The following is a 17,688-nucleotide window of genomic DNA, read 5'->3' on the forward strand; positions in this document are numbered from 1 at the left end:
TATTTTCTCAGTAATGGAGAGCACACAAGGTACGGGAGGTACACATTTGCATCCTTTGTTGCCACCAGAGCAGCAGGAAAGTTTTTCAGTTCTTATTTGTGCTCAGTTTCAGAAGCTATGCATGGTGGATAGTGAGTTCTTTGTGCCCTGTACTGGAAACTAACTCCAACTGAGACAAAACCCACATTCATTTAGTGAATCCAGATAAACATCAGATCTACCTGCAGAAAATTATATTTTACTTAGAAGTGGGAAAATTTGACATTGCCATTTGGGTACTGTGCTGTAAATTAGATTGGGGTAGAGAGAAAATAAAAGGGAACAGAAGGGATAGAGTGGGTTTATGCTTGCATCATGTTTCATTGCAGGATTAAGGATGTTTATCTTTCAGTGGTGTTCAAGTTTCGGTTACTTCATTTCTGATTCAACACAACCAGCCATATTTTGGAAACCACAATGAAGCACTACAGTTCTGTAAATAGATTTGGTGGTTGTGATGCCTTTAAGTGCTCTCAGGGCTTCCGATTTTTGTACTGCCAGTTGTTGATGACAGAACTGAAGAATAATACAAGTTGAGGAACAGGGCGAGAGAAGAGCACATTTTAATAACAACTTGATGCGAATTCAAAATCTATAGCAGAAGGAATTAAATGGCTGCCAGAGGTAAAGAAGAATGCTGTCAACCCGGAGGATGCAGAAGTTAAACAGAGGAGAAGAAAAGTTGTCTGCTTCTCTGTTGAGCTGTCTGCTCTGCCTTGCATTGGAGGAAATCACCTGCAGAAGCACCTTCACTCGCAGGAGACTCCTCAGAGCACAGTGCTTCTAGCCTACTGTTCCTCTTCCTTCTTGCCTGACTCCCTAAATTTTCAAAGGATTTACACTTGACTGTGTCCTCAGGGAGGATCATGAAGGTTGATTTGCATCAACATGGTGTCAGGGTTGCAAATCTGCTTGCATTACTGTTTCTTCTCTCAGTTGGAAACCAAGTATCTGTAAAATCTTCCAAGTGTCCCACGTGGAACCTCTGCCTAAATACCCGTAGCTGAAGGAGATGAACTGTTCCTTTCACTTGCATAGTACCTTCAGCTCGTCAGAGATGACTTGCCTGTGAGACTACACTCCTTTTGGAAAGGGTGAGCCGCAGGGATGGCTGAAGGGTTCCCGTGTTGCCTGGCCAAGCTCAGCGGCCAGCAATGGGCACTTGTAATGGCACCAGCATTCACCACTACGTCAGGCTTCTGGGATCAGACCAGGATTAATCCTTTACCGGGCTTCTCTTCAGGCATTTGTCTGACAGATGTTATCCTGCGCATTTATTTTCCATTTTTAAATCACAGCAAGGAAACCATGCACGGCTTTAACTTCATGTGTAAAGTTGTGGGTTTTGCATGGGCTGTCGCCGTGTGCCCTGCAAGCCAGGGATCCACCTTGTCACCTCACTTCTCTCCCAGGTCCCTTTCTCCCCCTGGGCTCACCTACAGCCATGGGAAGACCCGGGAGGGGCGCGTTTCCCTTCGCAGCCCCGAGCCTGGGCACGTGGTGGCGGCGGAGCCGATGCCCGCTCTCCCCGTGCCCCGCCGAGCCCCGCGGCGCTCCCGGCCGCCCCCACCTGCTTTGCCCTTAACGGGGCCGGTGCTGCCGGGGGATTATTTCGGCCCGGGCCGCGGGCGGTGGCGGGGGGGGCTCGGCAGACGCGCCTTATACGGCCGGGCCCGGCTCACCTGGGCCGGGGCCAGGAGCGCCTTCTTTGGGCACCGCCGGGCCGGGGCCGCGCCGGGCCCGGCACCAAATATGGGGACGGCCGGGGCCGCATTCCTGGGGGCCGGTCGCTGCCGCCGCCCGCCGTGATAAAAGGCTCGGCGGCGGCCGCGGCGGCCACGAGTGACCCGGCGAGGAGCGGAGCCTCTCTCTCTGCCCGACGCGCGCAGCCCGCAGCCAGCCCAGGTAAGCCCCGGCCCCGCCGCCACCGCCACCGCCCGCGGCTGCCGAGCGCCGTGAGGCTCAGCCCCGCTGCCTGTGCCCCGCAGACACAGCCGAGACCATGTGTGACGAGGACGAGACCACCGCGCTCGTGTGCGACAACGGCTCCGGCCTGGTGAAGGCTGGCTTCGCCGGGGACGATGCCCCCAGGGCCGTGTTCCCCTCCATCGTTGGCCGCCCCCGCCACCAGGTACGGCGCGCTCCCCCTCCGAGCCTCCCCGCACGCCCTGCCACGGCCGTGGCTGCGGATCCCTGCTGCCTTCCAGCCCTCGGCATCCTCCCGTCCTGCTGGGGAGCCCCGAGCTGCTGCCCGTGGAGAGGTTGCTGAGCCCCCGCTTTCCTCCCCTGCAGGGCGTCATGGTGGGTATGGGTCAGAAGGACTCCTACGTAGGAGACGAAGCCCAGAGCAAGAGAGGTATCCTGACCCTGAAGTACCCCATTGAGCACGGCATCATCACAAACTGGGACGACATGGAGAAGATCTGGCACCACACCTTCTACAATGAGCTGCGTGTCGCCCCAGAGGAGCACCCCACTCTGCTCACTGAGGCCCCCCTTAACCCCAAAGCCAACCGTGAAAAGATGACCCAAATCATGTTTGAGACCTTCAACGTCCCTGCCATGTATGTGGCCATCCAGGCTGTGCTGTCCCTGTATGCCTCTGGCCGTACCACTGGTGAGTGCAAAGTCCTGCTGGCTCCTCTTCCCCGAGCAGGGACGCCCAGGACTGGTCCCCTACCTCTGACAAGCACTCTGCGCCCAGGGCAGGACCCTCTGTGGCCACATCTCTCACACGGCTGTTTCTTGTCTCCGCAGGTATCGTGCTGGACTCTGGTGATGGTGTGACACACAACGTCCCCATCTATGAAGGGTACGCCCTGCCCCACGCCATCATGCGCTTGGATCTGGCCGGCCGGGACCTCACGGATTACCTGATGAAGATCCTGACTGAGCGTGGCTATTCCTTTGTCACCACAGGTAAGCACCATTCCCTCCTCCAAAACGTTCCCTCTCGCTTCCAGCCCTCGCACTTCTAGAGATGCTCTTGCCCCGTTGCAAGCCCCAAAAACAGTTCCCAGGGGGAGCTTATGTGTGCTTGGGGGTCTGAGTGCCAGCAGAGCTATGGAGGCAGTGCAAGTGCTCCCTGTTCCTCCTCTGCAAACACTGATGCCTTTGCTCCCCCCTGACAGCTGAGCGTGAGATTGTCCGTGACATCAAGGAGAAGCTGTGCTACGTGGCTCTGGACTTTGAGAACGAGATGGCCACCGCTGCCTCTTCCTCCTCCCTGGAGAAGAGCTATGAACTGCCCGACGGGCAGGTCATCACCATCGGCAATGAGCGTTTCCGCTGCCCAGAAACCCTCTTCCAGCCTTCCTTCATTGGTGCGTGCCCCCCTCCCTCTCTCTCCCCTTGGCAGCTCTCCCTCTCCTCTCTCCAGAGTCACCCTGCAGAGCTCTCGCTTTGCGCTTAACCTGTGCCTGCCTGTTTCCCCCAGGTATGGAGTCTGCAGGTATCCATGAGACCACCTACAACAGCATCATGAAGTGTGACATTGACATCAGGAAGGACCTGTACGCCAACAACGTCATGTCTGGGGGTACCACCATGTACCCAGGTATTGCTGACCGCATGCAGAAGGAGATCACAGCCCTGGCCCCCAGCACGATGAAGATCAAGGTAAGGCAGGAGCACGCAGCTCCTGGGAGCAGCTGGATGGGGCTGTGCCCAGCCCCGTGCCCGCCCCCACGGCAGAGTCCTGTGTACTGATCCCAGCGCTCTCGGTGTTTTCCAGATCATTGCCCCGCCTGAGCGTAAGTACTCCGTCTGGATCGGCGGCTCCATCCTGGCCTCCCTGTCCACCTTCCAGCAGATGTGGATCACAAAGCAGGAATATGATGAAGCTGGCCCATCCATTGTCCACCGTAAATGCTTCTAAACATGTTTACATGATCACTTTGCCAACCACGCTCAGGATGACAACCTTCAAGGTTGCAGGCGGCTGAGGGCCTGCAACAGCCATGTAACTTTCTATTTTGTAACAATTTCTGGTTACTGTTGCTGCAAAGCTCCATGTGACACAGTGTATGTAAAGTGTACATAAATTAATTTATTTTATCTCGTTTTGTTTGTTTTTAAAACCAATGCCCTGTGGAAGGAAACAAAAAACTTCAAGAAGCATTAAATCATCAGTCATTCTGTCACACTCCTAATGCTGTCCTTTGTCGTCTTTTGCTCGGGTTCTTCCATCGCTTGTGGGTTTGGCGTGGGGATGGCGGGGCTCAAGTCCCCAGATAGGAGGGGGGCTGGGGAGGGGGCAGGACCCCAGCCAGAGGAGCCAGCTCTGTGACTCCTTGGGCTGCAGGCTGCTCGGTGGCACTGAGGGCAGCGCAGCATCATCACGCTGCTGCAAGGGGGGTGCCCTGACACTCTGCAGTGTGCCGGTCCCAGGCGGGAAAGGGTTACCTGGAGCCTTCGCTTGCAAAACATTTCTTTTGGCTCAGCCTGCCAAAAAAGTAGCCCTGGCATGCTCCCGAGGAAGGCAAGGCTGGTGCTGAGGGCAGGTGGCGGGTGCAGGTTAAATAAAGAGCTTTCCACTCCACTTATGGGAGCCCACCTGCCGCGGGGCTGTCCCGGGGGGCCGGGGGCAGCCAGGGCCACTTCCTCACCCTGCCTGACACGCTTGCCCTTGCCTGTGGTCACGCACGGGGAGCTGCCTGCTGAGGAACCACCCCCTCCTCTGCCCCCTCGAACCACCCCTGCCCTTCCCGGGATCGCGTCCTGTGCTCAGGAACTCCCCAGGAGCCCGAAGGAAAATCCCAGGGGCTTCCCCTCACCGCGGACATTTGCCTGCCCTGTTTGCCAGTGAGGAGGCAGAGCCGAATGGGAGGAGGGAAAGATGCTCCTGGCCTGTCTCATTTCTCTCTTACAGGCAAGGGGGCTCTGGGACCCCTTTATTTCCAGCATTCACACACACACACACCAGGTGTTCCCTCTGGGAGCTCCCCTCCCTCTGGGAGCCATCCTAAAGCCCTGCCAGGCTTGGCACATGTTCCCAGGTCAGGACACACGTGCAGGAGCCACCAGCCTTTGAAGGGGGAGGACTCCTGGAGCACAGGACCCTGTCATTAAGCAGTGCCTGAGCTTTGGGGTGTTCTTTTGCTGTGGGACACAGCAGTACTCAGGAAAGAAGAGATGATTTTCAGATGAACTTCCAGCCCAGGAAGGTTTTTTGCTCTGCTGTGGCTATGCTAAGGGTGCATTTGTTTTGCATTTTGGCTGGTTTTAGTTGCATTAAATGAGACCGATACACGAGCTCACTTTTTTGTTTAGCACTATCCCAAAGCAAAAGCCTGTGGGAGGAGCTGTCCTGGTCCTTCCCTGGCACCTGAGAGCAGGGAGGGCCACAGGGCAGCCCTAAGGGCTCTCAGTGCCTGGGGAGGGACTGGAAATCAGCTGCTTTTCAGAAAACAGTTGCTTCTAAAAAGGCAAACACGAACTTTTGCTGCCATTTATGTAGCAGCACATACTCCATCTGTCAGGTCCCTGTTGGGATTTTGGGAGGTGCTCAGCATTAAGTCCTCAGTACCTGGCCCCGGATCTCAGGTTCAGTTGTGCCTTAGGTGGTGTTGTGAGATGGATTTTAGGACCTGCTTCTGCTATTTAACTAAAAGATTAGTTTAAAAACACAGATAAAAGTTAGCTTAGAACAGTAGCCTCGTGAGTTAGACAGCATTCTCAGACTCCACTTTTCACCTATAATATTAATTTATGGCCCTAAACCCACAATGGAACAGGCTGATTTTTGAAAGGGCAAGCGTTGCTGAGCCAGCCACTCATCTCCAACCTGATCAAAATCAAAGGCATCGGGAAGTACTTACTCCTTCTGAATGAAGACCTATATTTTGCAGTGCCAAACTTGGGTTTAGCACAGCTGTGGACAGGGTTGAGTCCTTCTGCTTTGCACTGAAACTGCCTTGCACTGAGAGGCTGATGTCTGCTGCCTCTAACAGGAGTTTTGGTCTCACTCTAACACACAGCATCAGGTATTCTCCTCAGCCCCTGTGCCAGTTTCCTCCTGTTGAAGATAAATGACCTAAAGTACATTCTTACAGCTGAAAAGAAATGACTGGTTTGTTGTTTTTGTTGCTTAATCAGAGAACAGGGATGCCATGAGTCTTCAGCCTATGAAATCACCCTGTTCAGGTTTTAATTTCAAACTGAAACACTCTCTTTATCCTGAAACCAGTCTTTATTTGGCCTTGGGGTTTTCATTAATATTTTTAGCAATTGAAGACACAGATTGTTTGGAAACAGGTGAGCTGGATTTTCATATGGCTCACAAGCCCCATTGCTGGGAAGGTGGTTTGGAGGATTTTGCTTGTGTGCAGTGGCCTGGGTTTGGTGTTAATTGTGCAGTTCTCAGGAATTTCATTGCCCTCCCTGTGCCTCTGACAGCGCTGTTGGCAGCAGGCAAGGATCCCCAGGACCCAAAGGATCCCCTAGACCAGCATCCTCTGTTTTGAGACAGGCAAAGGGATAAATGGGGCATCAGAGGAGTAAAAGGGGATAAAGGAAGGATGCAGGACATTCACACACTGTGGGAGGGAGGGTAACAAAGGAGAATGGCTCTTCCCTGCACCAAAAACATCCTCTGCAGCTCACTGCTGGCTCCAGAGCCATCTGCATCCAGGGCTGGACCAGTGTTGGTCCATAACCTCAGTCTACATCCAGTGGGCAAGGTAAGAAGCTGCCCTCGGTCCAAATATCACCAAGAGATGGAAAATCTCGAGAGAGGAAGAGTCCTTGAAAGGACAAAAATGATGTGGGGCCGTTTACATGAGCTTGGGAGGCACAGTCCTAACTGGGTTTTGATGCAAGCTTTCCCCAGATCTGCAGATGCCTGGGCCATTACCTCAATTATATCAGGAGCTGAGGGAAAACCTGGGTTCTGAGGGAAAGTCTCGAGGGAGCCTCTGAACGAAAGAGCACAGGAAATCCTGGAGAAGATGAGCACACTGGAGGGGTTTCCTAATTTTGTTTTGGTACAGATTTTGCTGAAGTGGAAATCTGCATTTGAACAGAGAGCAGATGTGGCCCAAGGTGATGGCTTTGTGCAAAGGGAACAGGCACCCCAACACGTTTCTCCCCTTGGCTTCCAAAACTGCAGGAACAAAAAGCGCTCTGACCCACAGCATCTGCTGGGCTGGGCTTTGCTGGGGGGACCCAAACACCCCCTCAGACCTGGCATCAGTGCAGCCCCACTACTGTGTACTCTGCTGGCTGTGTGCCTCCCATGGAGGTTTGGCCAGTAATATTTATTAAAAGAATTTTACCAAAGGGACAAAATAGAGGCCACTTGAAGATTAGCATCACTTTTCACAGGAAACTCCTAAAGTGAGGCATTCAATGAAGACCTTCAAAAATTCAAACAATTTTATTTTATAGGAAAATTTTGTGCTGTTTCTGTTTCATTAATCCACAGGGAAAAATAATTGAATTGAACATTTCTTGTTAGGGTTTACTTGTTTATTTATTTATTTTGAACCAAATAGGCATTTTTTCTTAAAAAAAAAAAAAAAAAAAAGAGCTATACAATTGTATGGATTTTCATGGCTGATCTCCTGGGGCTGGAAAATGGAGTGACAAGGGTGACTGTAACCTATTGATCAGGCAGTGGATAGCTGCAGGCAGTGCTGGTGTGCAGGGTTCCCACGTGGGGCAGATGCCACTCAGTGTGGGCTGCTTTAGCAACAGGACCATTGGAAATGTCCCCCAGCCTTGAGTGCTTCCCTGGGAATTGCTGGTGGCTTTGGGGATCCTCTTCAGACCCTCATGGGTAGAACATATTTTGGAGGGACCAAAATGTTCTGGCTGCAGGCTTGGGGAAGTATCTGTATTTGCAGCTCGCTAAGACTCTGTTTTTCATTTGTCCAGGATGTGAAAATTAAGCAGCTGCTGATTGCTCTGTGGCAGGGGAAGCTGGAGCGTCGCTGGCTCCCACTCGGGCTGCGGGGTGTGTGTGATGGGGATGAACAGATGTTGGGGAAATCTTTAATTTCCCCCTCCAGGACACCCTGTCAGCCCTAAACTACCCTGCCCAGTGCAGATGTGGGGCCAGCAGTGCTCAAACCCCCTTGCTGGCTGTGGTGGCTCTGGCAGCTCACCCTGTGTGCTTGCAGGGCCCACGGCCAAGCCCCGTCGTGTCCCGGCTGCTCAAGGCCACGCTCTGAAAATAAAGCTGCAGCTCGGAGGCAGCTCTGGCTGTTGGTGTTCAGAGAGTGCCACAGGCAGCCCGGGAATGAGCCTCTCTGTAACCCCACCGCAGGGAGCTGCATATATATAGATCCCTGGAAGCAGTTTTCTTCCTTGGCACATCACTCCCACCCAGAACTGGCTCCAAACAAACACTCCCCTGTGCCCTCACTGCTTGGCTTCCAGCAGCTTCTCTCTCCTCCAGGGTAAACAAGGCTTTCAAGCTGAGAAATCTGCTGCTGGAGGGAGGAGGGCAAAGGGGGTTAGATGGCCTTGTAAGAAGACTCTCGGATGCTGAGCAGCCCAGAGTCAGCACCAGCAGGCACCAATCAGCCCTGGAGCCCGGCTCACAGGCACGGGGAGCTGGGCTGTGCTTGCACTGGAGCTCACTCCCTGTCACCCTCCTGCTGGGCTGTCCCCTCACCAGAGCAGCTGTAAGGCTTCAGGTGTGTGAGGAGATCCCTGTGTGGGTGTAGCTCTGCTCTTTTCCCAGGGGAAGAGCTGCCCTGGAGCAGGCAGGCAGGGACAAGGGTGCTCCCATGGGCAGAGAGGTGGTGGTCACAGGAGGGTCACCCTTCCCCTCACACCACTGCTTCTCAAACCCCAGACACAGGCACTGTCTCATCTGTTTGAGTGCAGAAAAAAGGCAGTTTGCTGCTCAAAGGGAGTACTGACTACAGGGAGCTTGCACTGCTGCTTGGGGTGGCCGGCGCTGAGCTGCTGGTGCTGCACTGGGGAGGGCAGAGCTGGGGAGGGGAAGGGCAATGCAAGAACCACAGCACTGCCAGCCGTGCCGAGGGGGACAGACAGACAGACAGACAGACAATGGCAGAACTGCCCTGCTCTTCCCAAACCTCCCTGGGCCTGCCTGCAGAGGGAAGGAAGGAAGGAGATCTGAAGCAGATGTGCTGCAGTGACATTACACAAAAGAAGCCCTCAAGGTTTCCCAGGGCAACTGTACCTGCTTCTATAAGACTTTTAAATTCCCTTTAGCAGGAGTAATCACAACAAAGAGTTACAATAACAGAGGCATAAGAGTCTAAAAGGGTTTTTTCTAGTTTTCTAGCATTGAACAATGCTGTCACTGTGCCTGCAGAGCACCACCTAAGGGCACTGTGGGGAGCTCTGCCTGCCCTGCACTACATTCTGTGCTGAAAATTGGGAGGTGCAGGTGCTAAAGCTGCCCACTTTCTCACCACAAGTTTTTCAGAGTGGTCTGGGGGACTGAGGCACTTTTCCAAAGACGAGGTATTTTCTCTACAGGGATTTCTTGTCCTGGAAGCCCTTATCCTCAACACTAGAAAAAATTTAAAACAAAAAAAATTCTACTAAGAGCTACCAGAAATTCCATATCCCAATCATTTTGAAATTGTGATGGTGTTATTCCTACTTAATCCCAGCAGCACTGCAGCAGGTGGCAGGCCATGTTTCTGTGACTGCAGGAACCAAGCAGTTCACACTGGAAAGTTGATTTTCTCCCTCCTTTCTCCTTTCCCCTACCAAGCCTCCATCAGTTCTCCTCTGTGACCATGAGCAAGTCAACATTCACAGCTCTGTTTGTTGCCAGCAAAGTGGCTTTCCTATTTTCCATCTCAAAGGAAGATAAAGAAGAATAGCTAATGCCCATAAAGGGTTTTGAGATGTTGTCATAGAAGGTGTTTGGGGAACGTGAAATACTTGTGATCCTAAATTTAGCTCTGAAAGTCATACAGACCAGTTTCCTGGCACAAATACCAGAGAAAGTCTTGAAATCTGAACGTTTTCCAATTGCAGCCACAAGCTGGAGGCTGCAGTAGCCACAGGTGGCTCTGAAACCTCAGGCTGTGCCTCCTGCAGCTCCCTTGCCTTGCTGAGAGCCCTGACCTCCCTCCCAAGCTGCTCCCAGCAGCACCAGAACTCCAGCAGTTTCTGTCCTTGTTCTGGGTGTGGTGCCTCTATATTGGGCCTCCAACAGTCCTTTGTGATAAGATTATTTTTCAAATCTAATAGAAGTGACAAATTTAGGAGAATTACAGTGTTCAAACCAGTCTGCTCAGGGACTATATACAAAATCTTTCTTGGGATAAATCTTTTAGGAGAAACGTGGTGATTGATTTTAGATCTTCTGCTTTGAGATATATTCCTTCCTTCTTTCCTTAATTTTTGTTAGGCCACTGAAGACAGCCCGTCCTGGCCAAGACTGCATGGCCAAGGTGTTATGATTCCTCTGTTCACATTTGATGGGTTAAATGCCACACAGGTTAATGAAGAAGATTGGTTCTGCTTAGATAGCAAAATAAGGTATTAAGTGGAACTTGGAGCTAAATTCCAAAGTCAATTTTAAAGGGGTGTAATTTAATCCTTGAGCTACTTATCTTCTGCTGACACATTGCTTTATCTTTTTTAGTGCCTGCTGCACAAGTGCCTGAGTGGAGGAGCAATTGTTTGACAGAAAGTTGATGCAACCCCTGTCTCAAAACCTTGATCAGAATCCAGAAACCAGGTGTGGCTCTGCCCAAACTGGAGGTGCTTGGTTTCTTCCCCAGTTGCAGCCTCCCATGGCAAAGGCTGCAGCAGGGCATGGGCAGCCCGGGGAGTGCACCTGCTGAATGTGCATCACTGTTTAAAAATAAAAAGGGGAGAGAAAAGAATAACATGGAAAATATTGCAAGGTCAGCAGATGGCAGGGGAAGGGCTCATGCCTGGGCAGGGGAGTTTGGGCAAGGACAGGACAAATCCTGGGATGGAGGCATAGCCACGTAAAGGGGAGGTGTCTGGGATGTTCTGCAGCACAGAAGTAATGGAGAAGGCTCTGGGTGCTGCAGTGGCATTACACTCAGTATTCATTTCTGTTTGTGTGTGTTGGGCTGGCTCCGTTTCAGCATGGCAGCAAAGTTTCAGCCCGTGTAGCCAGTCTCAGGCACCCCCTGCTGCCATGCAAACGTGCTGGAGCTGATTCAGCCCCACTGAAGCTGAGGGGGACCTGCAGATTTGAGCAATTTTTAAGTGCTTGAATGATCAGGTCCCAGATCAAGTAAAAAAGCCATAGTAGTAAAAGCAATCACAAGAGGAAGCAGAAAGGAGAAAGAAGGAATAATTAATTTTGCTGCTGTAGGTCCAGAACCGGGCATGGCTTGAGGCATGGAATATGTAAGACTTATGCGTTGAATCACTTGCCTGTTCTGTAGAGATTTTATTGCTCATTTCATAATTCCCATCTATTTTTTTTTTCATTTTCTGTGGAAGAATCTGTCTGAATTAAGGATCAGTTGAGCAAATGAGTGTATAGAAGAAAACTGAAGAGCAGCAAGACCCAAGTCTGGACCACAGGTGTTCTGTAGGAGTTGTAGTTTTGACAAATAAGATACATGGGTGGGAAAAAAAAGCATTAAGAGAGAAAATGTTTTATGACATAATCGTTGTGCCATTGACTTTGTGCTAGGAAAGATGCTGAGCTGCAGTGCTGGAAACAATGGCAGGCTCAAGCTCCAAGGAGAGGTTTCCTTTCTGACCCTGGTTTATCTCTGACCAGCACAACGGTGAGTGGCTTTGGAATAGTTTTGGAGAAAGCAGCATGAATACACTGAGTGCACATGGGAAGGGGGTTTTTATATGGGAGGTGTAACTGTAAGGAGGGTTTGGTGTTGCTAAATGAATATTTAAAGTAAGTGTCTGACAAGTTCTTCACTGGGAGTTTGACTTGTGAGTCATGTTGCATAGTCCCCAGCCATGCCTCTCTCTATTTATAAAGCCATGCCTTGCTATATCTGACTCTCTAAATAAGCCTTCAAGTTGTGGGGGAGATTCTAATGGCACAGTGTGGGAACCAGGGAACAGTTTGAAGGGGCAAGGGAAGTTAGAGGGGACACCACAAGTCACTGCATGCTGACTGCCCTCTGAAGGCCAGATCAAATGGGCTGCTGGGCTTTCTCACCATGACAAAGTCCAGGGGGCAGGGGTGGGTGGCTTCAGTCTGCTGGGCACAAGGAGGAGGAAGAGGAGCAGGGTGAAGGTTTGTCTGAACCCAGCCCCTGCAGGTGTTGCAGGATGTGTGGAGGTCACTCCAGGGAAGCATGCCAGCCATCCCAACAGGCAGTGCCTTTCTCCCTGTGCACCATGCCTGGAGGGAGGCTGGGGAGTTGCTGGAGCTGCTCCCTGCCCAGCCATGGAGTGGATGCAGCCTCAGGGGGTCCCTGCTGGCATCTGCCCTGGCCCTGCACACACGGGGGCCCTTTCCAGGTCACTGCCCCCAGCTGGCTGCGGCTGTGGGGCGCCTCGGTGCTGACAGGGCTGAGATGTGCACGACAGGAGGCACTCATCTCCAGAGCTGCATCCTCCTCCCCAGCAGGCTGGAGTGCAAGAAAGCCTGTTTCCAAATGCTGACAACTTAGTGGTTATCAAGCGGGTGCAGGACGGGGGAGATGAGGCAGAAGCACATGAGGAATGCATGGAAATTGTACTGGGAAGCACAGCAGGGGTGCCAATAAAGGTAGAAGGAAGAGTCCTGGGCTGCTTCGTCTATCTCCTCTTCACAGACAACAGGCAAGGAGGGACAAACACATGAAAATTGCTTTTAAAGAGTGGTTTGGATGAATGCATGATTTTATTTTTTCCCTGCCAGTCCTTTTTCCATAGTGATCATCTGCAAATGACTGGTAAATGAGAGAAGAGGGCTGAATGTGGGACATATGTACATCCTGAGCCTGCCTTTGCAGAAGTGGGACCCCATCACATGGAAGGGTTACCTGGGGAGACAAAAACCATCACTCCAAATATCCCCCCCTTCCTCCTCCTTCCTCCCATTTTCTATACTGACATGATGCCATATGGTCTGGACCATCCCTTTGGTCAGCTGGGGTCACCCGTCCCGGCTGTGTCCCCTCCCAGACTCCCACTCTCTCCCAACTTCCTCACCAGCGTGGCAATAGAAACAGCAGGAAAGGCTTTGGCTCTGTGTAAGCCCTGCTCAGCAATAACAAAGACATCTCCACATTATCAACCCTGTGTTCTGCACACATCCAAAACACAGCCCACTGTGAGGAAAATTACCTCCACCTCAGCCAAACCAGCACCTTGGGAAGCAGATCAGTGGGGTTACAGCATCCCCTGTTTCTGAGACTTCAGTGACTGAAGGAACTGCTTTTATTCCTGCTCCACCTTTCTGTGTGCAGGAGCTAACTGCATTCTGCTGGATGTGGTTTGGCTCTGCAGGAGTTCACAGAAAGCCAGTTTCTTTCTGTCCAGCTCAGCAGGCCAGCACTGCCACAGAGTTCATTCACCTATCCTGAGTGCCCTCCTCCAAAGAGGTTTTGGAGCAGACCATGGGGCTGAGCACCACGGGGACAGCATCTGAAGCAGTCACACAGGGCTCTACACCTACCAATGAATGAGTGTTTCATCCATTTGAGCCAGAGCAATGTTTCTCTGGTCTTTCAGGGCATGGGGAGCAGGACTGTGGGGTTGACAAGGGTGCCCACACAGCTGTGGGAGTGCCAGGAGAGCCCCAAACTCCCATTCTCCTCTCTCAGGGGTAAAGCCAGCCACCTCAGCAGCCCCTGCTAGCAAAATGCCCTGCTCAGTAACTTCTCCTATGAGCTTGTCTCAGTGAAGCTTTTCTAGTTCTGTATCCCCCAAGCTTCTCACAGTGTCCATCATCTCTGACCCAGGGCAGGTGGGGCAGCAGGTGAGTGTTGTTGCTGGGGCAGGTTGTGACTGGCTCCACAACCAGCTCCTTCCCTTCACCACCCTTGGCCCCCTTCAGTGGCAAAATCAGCACAGAACTTTCCAGAGGGAGCCTGGCTGATGCTTACAGTGATGCTCCTGGACATGGATGGCTCACTTGGTGTGGGGTGGGGGGGACAAGGGGCTCAGGGGCTCCAGGGTGGATTTTTGCAGGGAGGAGTCTGGTTCACAGGAGGCTCAGGCTGGGGAGATGAAAGCCAGCCTAACACTGCTCTCCAGAGCCAGCAGGTTCCCCGTGCTGAGTGGATAATTCATTATAAACAACGCATGCAGATGTCAGCACTCTCTGGAGGAGCAGCTCACAAGTGCTGCACAGGTTCTCCTCAAGAGCATCCATTTGTCAAAACCATTCTCAAGATAATTTCTGGTGCCTCAGAGGGGTGCTGGGTTTTAAGTGGGGCTTTTTCCACCGGGCACAGGTTTTGCTTGCTCCTCGTCCTCTGAGAACTGAAATCTGAGCGCCAAGCCATGTGACAGCAGAACTGAGGTACCCTTCTTGCAGGGATGCTGCAGGATCCACAGCTGCTTTTTGATTGCAGCAGGACTTTTTGGTGACTGCCCTTGTGAGGAGGCTGCTCTGCTGGAGGATGGCAAGCAATGGAGGGGACAAGCAGGTGCCCGGAGACAAATGTATTAAAATTTTAAGCTGGGGAAATGGCTGGAGTTTAATTTTAAGATGTAATGTTTGCTTTTCTGTATTTCAAATCAGTACTGTGTTTGCTGAACAGCTGGATTACCTCCCAGGAAATGATGAGGAAACGCTTAGGACACGATGGGCGATTTTACAGAACGCAGTGCGATGTGAGGGGCTGCAGACACACGCCCTGCTGCCCACCAAGGGAGGCTTTACCTGCATGGCTGGGGGAGGCCTGGGCTGGCGGGTGTTGGGTTGCAGGACAGTGCCACACGGGCCAGGATGGCTGGCACGCAGCTCTGGTGGCCTCACAGCGGTGCTGCCACCAGCGGCTCCCCGTTGTGCGCCTCGCCGTCCCCCGGGTGTCCCGCTGCTCCTGGCCTTGCAGCAGCGTTTCCTGCAGCCGAGCTTATCCAGCCAGGCCCAGAAGGTTCTTTTCCAAAAGGAAAACTGCAAAGCTGGTGAGCGGTCGGCAGTGCTTAGCGGGTATGTGTGTGCTCGGGCTGCTGGCCGGGGCTGCTGCCGAGGCAAAGGAAGGGGCACGATAAGACTTTAATCTCCCTCCTCACTGCGGGATAAACCAACCCTGGCTGCGCGGCATTTCCCAGCCCGGTAGCCAAAAGGCTGATCCCTACAGCTCTCGGGGGGTTTGCACATCTGCAGGCTCCAAGGGGTTAAAAATAGGTCCCACCCCGCCGATGGCACATTTCATGTCCATTTAAAGGTGTGCCATGCATTTCCATGCTCCCTGAGACCTGAGCAGATGCCTTCATGGTGCTGGCATTTTGTTCAAGGCTCTTTCTCGTTGCTAAGCCCGCGGCTGCCCGGGCTGGCTCCCCTCTCTGAGCGCTATTTCGGGGGGCTGCCTGTGCCCCCGGCTGCCCTGCTCTGAACAGCAGCTGCACTGCGACCCTGGCATGGCTGTGGTGCTGCTGCCCCGACGCACAGCCAGCAGATCATGGGCTTGTGTTTCATGAGCAAGTCAGGGAGCTGCTCTCTAAAGGAGTAAAATGTTCTTAATTTTTTTTAACTAGCCAGAGAATGGCTGTTAGAAAAGCACCATCCTTTCTGCTACTCGTTGGTGCTGGCCGTGTTGGGATGGTTGTGCTGCCTTTTGGGGTGCACATCCCAGCAGCGTTCCTCTGGCACACGTGGTGCTCCAAGCGTCCTCCAGGTGTGCCGTAGGAAACATCTGGGGCTGCACCTCTGTGCTCCAGGCACCACAGCTCCATGAGCCCAGCCCTGCCCGGCCCCTTTGGAGCCGCAGGGGTGGGTTCCTGCAGTGCCCCCTCCCCACGGGTGGCACGGTCTGGCCCCAGGTGTTCCGGGCTGCAGGTCAGGGAATTCCCCACACACGGCTCCTGGGGCCAGGGAGGCTGCTGAGGGTGTGCATGGGGTGATTACAGCACACAGCCGGGCACCTGAGCACATTTGGAGGAAGCAAAAGCAAAGAGGAGCTGCTGGCGGTTCTGCGGTGGAGAAGAGCAGTGAGTGGGGCTGGCACTGATGTGGTGGCACTGGTCTGCACCCTCTGAGGCATGTGCTGCTGCTGCTTTGGCAGGGAAAAGGGAGCAGGGAGCAAGGCAGGGGGGTACCAGCAGATTTCCTTCCCAGAGTGATGCTGGCAGGAGCCGTATGCTGCTTGAAAAGGGGATTTCTCTGCTGGCATCCGCCAGGTCACGCACAGACCAGGCCACCACCTCATGCCATGTGAAACACAAGAAAGCTTGGATAATCTCCAAAGGGTGGATGAAATTCCCATATCAAGCAAGCTTCACTCTAGCTCTGCTGAAGTCCAGGGAGGTTTGCCTTTGTGGGAGGACCTGGGTACTTTTATAAGGGGCTCCATTCCTCCCCCAGCAGCCCCCAGCCAGTCAGCGTGGCTGAGACCATATTAGGGATGCCTCTCCCCAGCCTGAGCTCCAGGTTGCCCCCAGGAAGGCTCCCTGCAAGGTTCCCCCTGCACTGTCTTAAAGAGGCAATGAGGGCAGCATCTTTGGGGTGAGGCAGGGACAAATGGACCCCACTGCTCGTCCTCCAAGCCAGCACTTGTCCCAAATGGGTATAAGTGAGGACAAGCCAAGGTGCCAGCAGGGAGAGAAGGGGGAGCTGCCAGCCCAGCCTACTTACTGCTTTGACTTTCCAGCTCGCCTTTGCCTTCCTCACCACCATTTCCCTTTTTTTTTCTGCTGCCCCTGCACAATTTTGGAAGCAATTTGGAAACTCAGCTCAGCAGCTGAGCCTTACCCCTGTTCAGAGCTGAACCCTCGATGTGACTGGCTTTATTTGGGATGAAGTTTTGCACCAAGAGGCTGGCACTCCTGCTCATCTGCAGGGTGCTGCTGAGGACAGCTAAACCCCTCTCAGGAGCTCCCTGCACAGTTTTCCTCTTGTCCCCATTGGGGTATCCTCCTCCACCCCATGTGCTCATCAGGAGCTGGGGCATCCTTTGGGACTGCTTCTCTAGGTGATCTGGGAAAGAACTTCAAAAACATTAGTTTTTCTGAACTGGTGCTGGAGGTGCTTCAGCAAAAATGAGGTAGCTGTGGCAATCTTCAGTGACCAATCTCAAAGCTCATGGTCGTGGCACTGAGATCCATTAAAGGAGTTTATATCCAAATGAAGGTTTTTTGTGTTGAAGACCCACTTGTTTCCAGGGGGAGGAACAATGAGATTAGGTTGCAGAGATTTCATAAACTGACAGTGAAATCAGCCCAGAGCCAGCACTGAGCTGCCCATAATTTCTGGTGTTTAGAAGTAGGTTTGGTAATGTGAACTTGAGCCAGCCTTGTTCCCAAGCCTTCTCATTGCAAATTCTGTGAAGCTTTTTCAAGCATTTAATTATTCTCTATAGATCATTTGTTATTATCCATCAATTTACTGCTTGGAAACTGATCCATCACTGTGCAGGCTGCTGTTGGCTGCAGGACTGGCACTGAGCCACCATATGGGGAATTGTGAGGCAATTGTGAAACCTCCCAAAGCCATGGGAACAGCTTCTGTCCCACCAGCCAGAGGCTGCCTCTAGCCCAGCAGAGATGGTCTGAAGGGCAGATCTTTCAGAACTCATCATTTCAGCAGCACTCCCTTGCTGCTGTGAG

General features: G+C 52.7%; 1 protein-coding gene across 1 annotated transcript; it reads left to right on the forward strand.

The window, feature by feature from the left end:
* Positions 1 to 1,883: 1,883 nt before the first annotated feature.
* Positions 1,884 to 4,190, forward strand: ACTA1 (actin alpha 1, skeletal muscle). The gene is made up of 7 exons (XM_058019827.1): positions 1,884 to 1,944; positions 2,028 to 2,170; positions 2,332 to 2,656; positions 2,797 to 2,958; positions 3,171 to 3,362; positions 3,476 to 3,657; positions 3,773 to 4,190. Exons 2-7 carry the CDS (start codon positions 2,042 to 2,044, stop codon positions 3,914 to 3,916), a joined length of 1,134 nt encoding a protein of 377 aa, XP_057875810.1. The 5' UTR covers positions 1,884 to 1,944; positions 2,028 to 2,041; the 3' UTR covers positions 3,917 to 4,190.
* The last annotated feature ends 13,498 nt before the right edge of the window (positions 4,191 to 17,688 follow it).

The sequence above is a fragment of the Melospiza georgiana genome, chromosome 3 (assembly GCF_028018845.1).
Source record: "Melospiza georgiana isolate bMelGeo1 chromosome 3, bMelGeo1.pri, whole genome shotgun sequence".
NCBI classification, from domain to species: domain Eukaryota; kingdom Metazoa; phylum Chordata; class Aves; order Passeriformes; family Passerellidae; genus Melospiza; species Melospiza georgiana.

Coding starts and splice junctions, on each gene's coding strand:
- ACTA1 (XM_058019827.1), top strand. CDS start 2,042: ATGTGTGACGAGGACGAGACCACCGCGCTCGTGTGCGACAACGGCTCC. Junction 2,657..2,796: donor TGCCTCTGGCCGTACCACTG/GTGAGTGCAAAG, acceptor TTGTCTCCGCAG/GTATCGTGCTGGACTCTGGT. Junction 2,959..3,170: donor CTATTCCTTTGTCACCACAG/GTAAGCACCATT, acceptor CCCCCCTGACAG/CTGAGCGTGAGATTGTCCGT.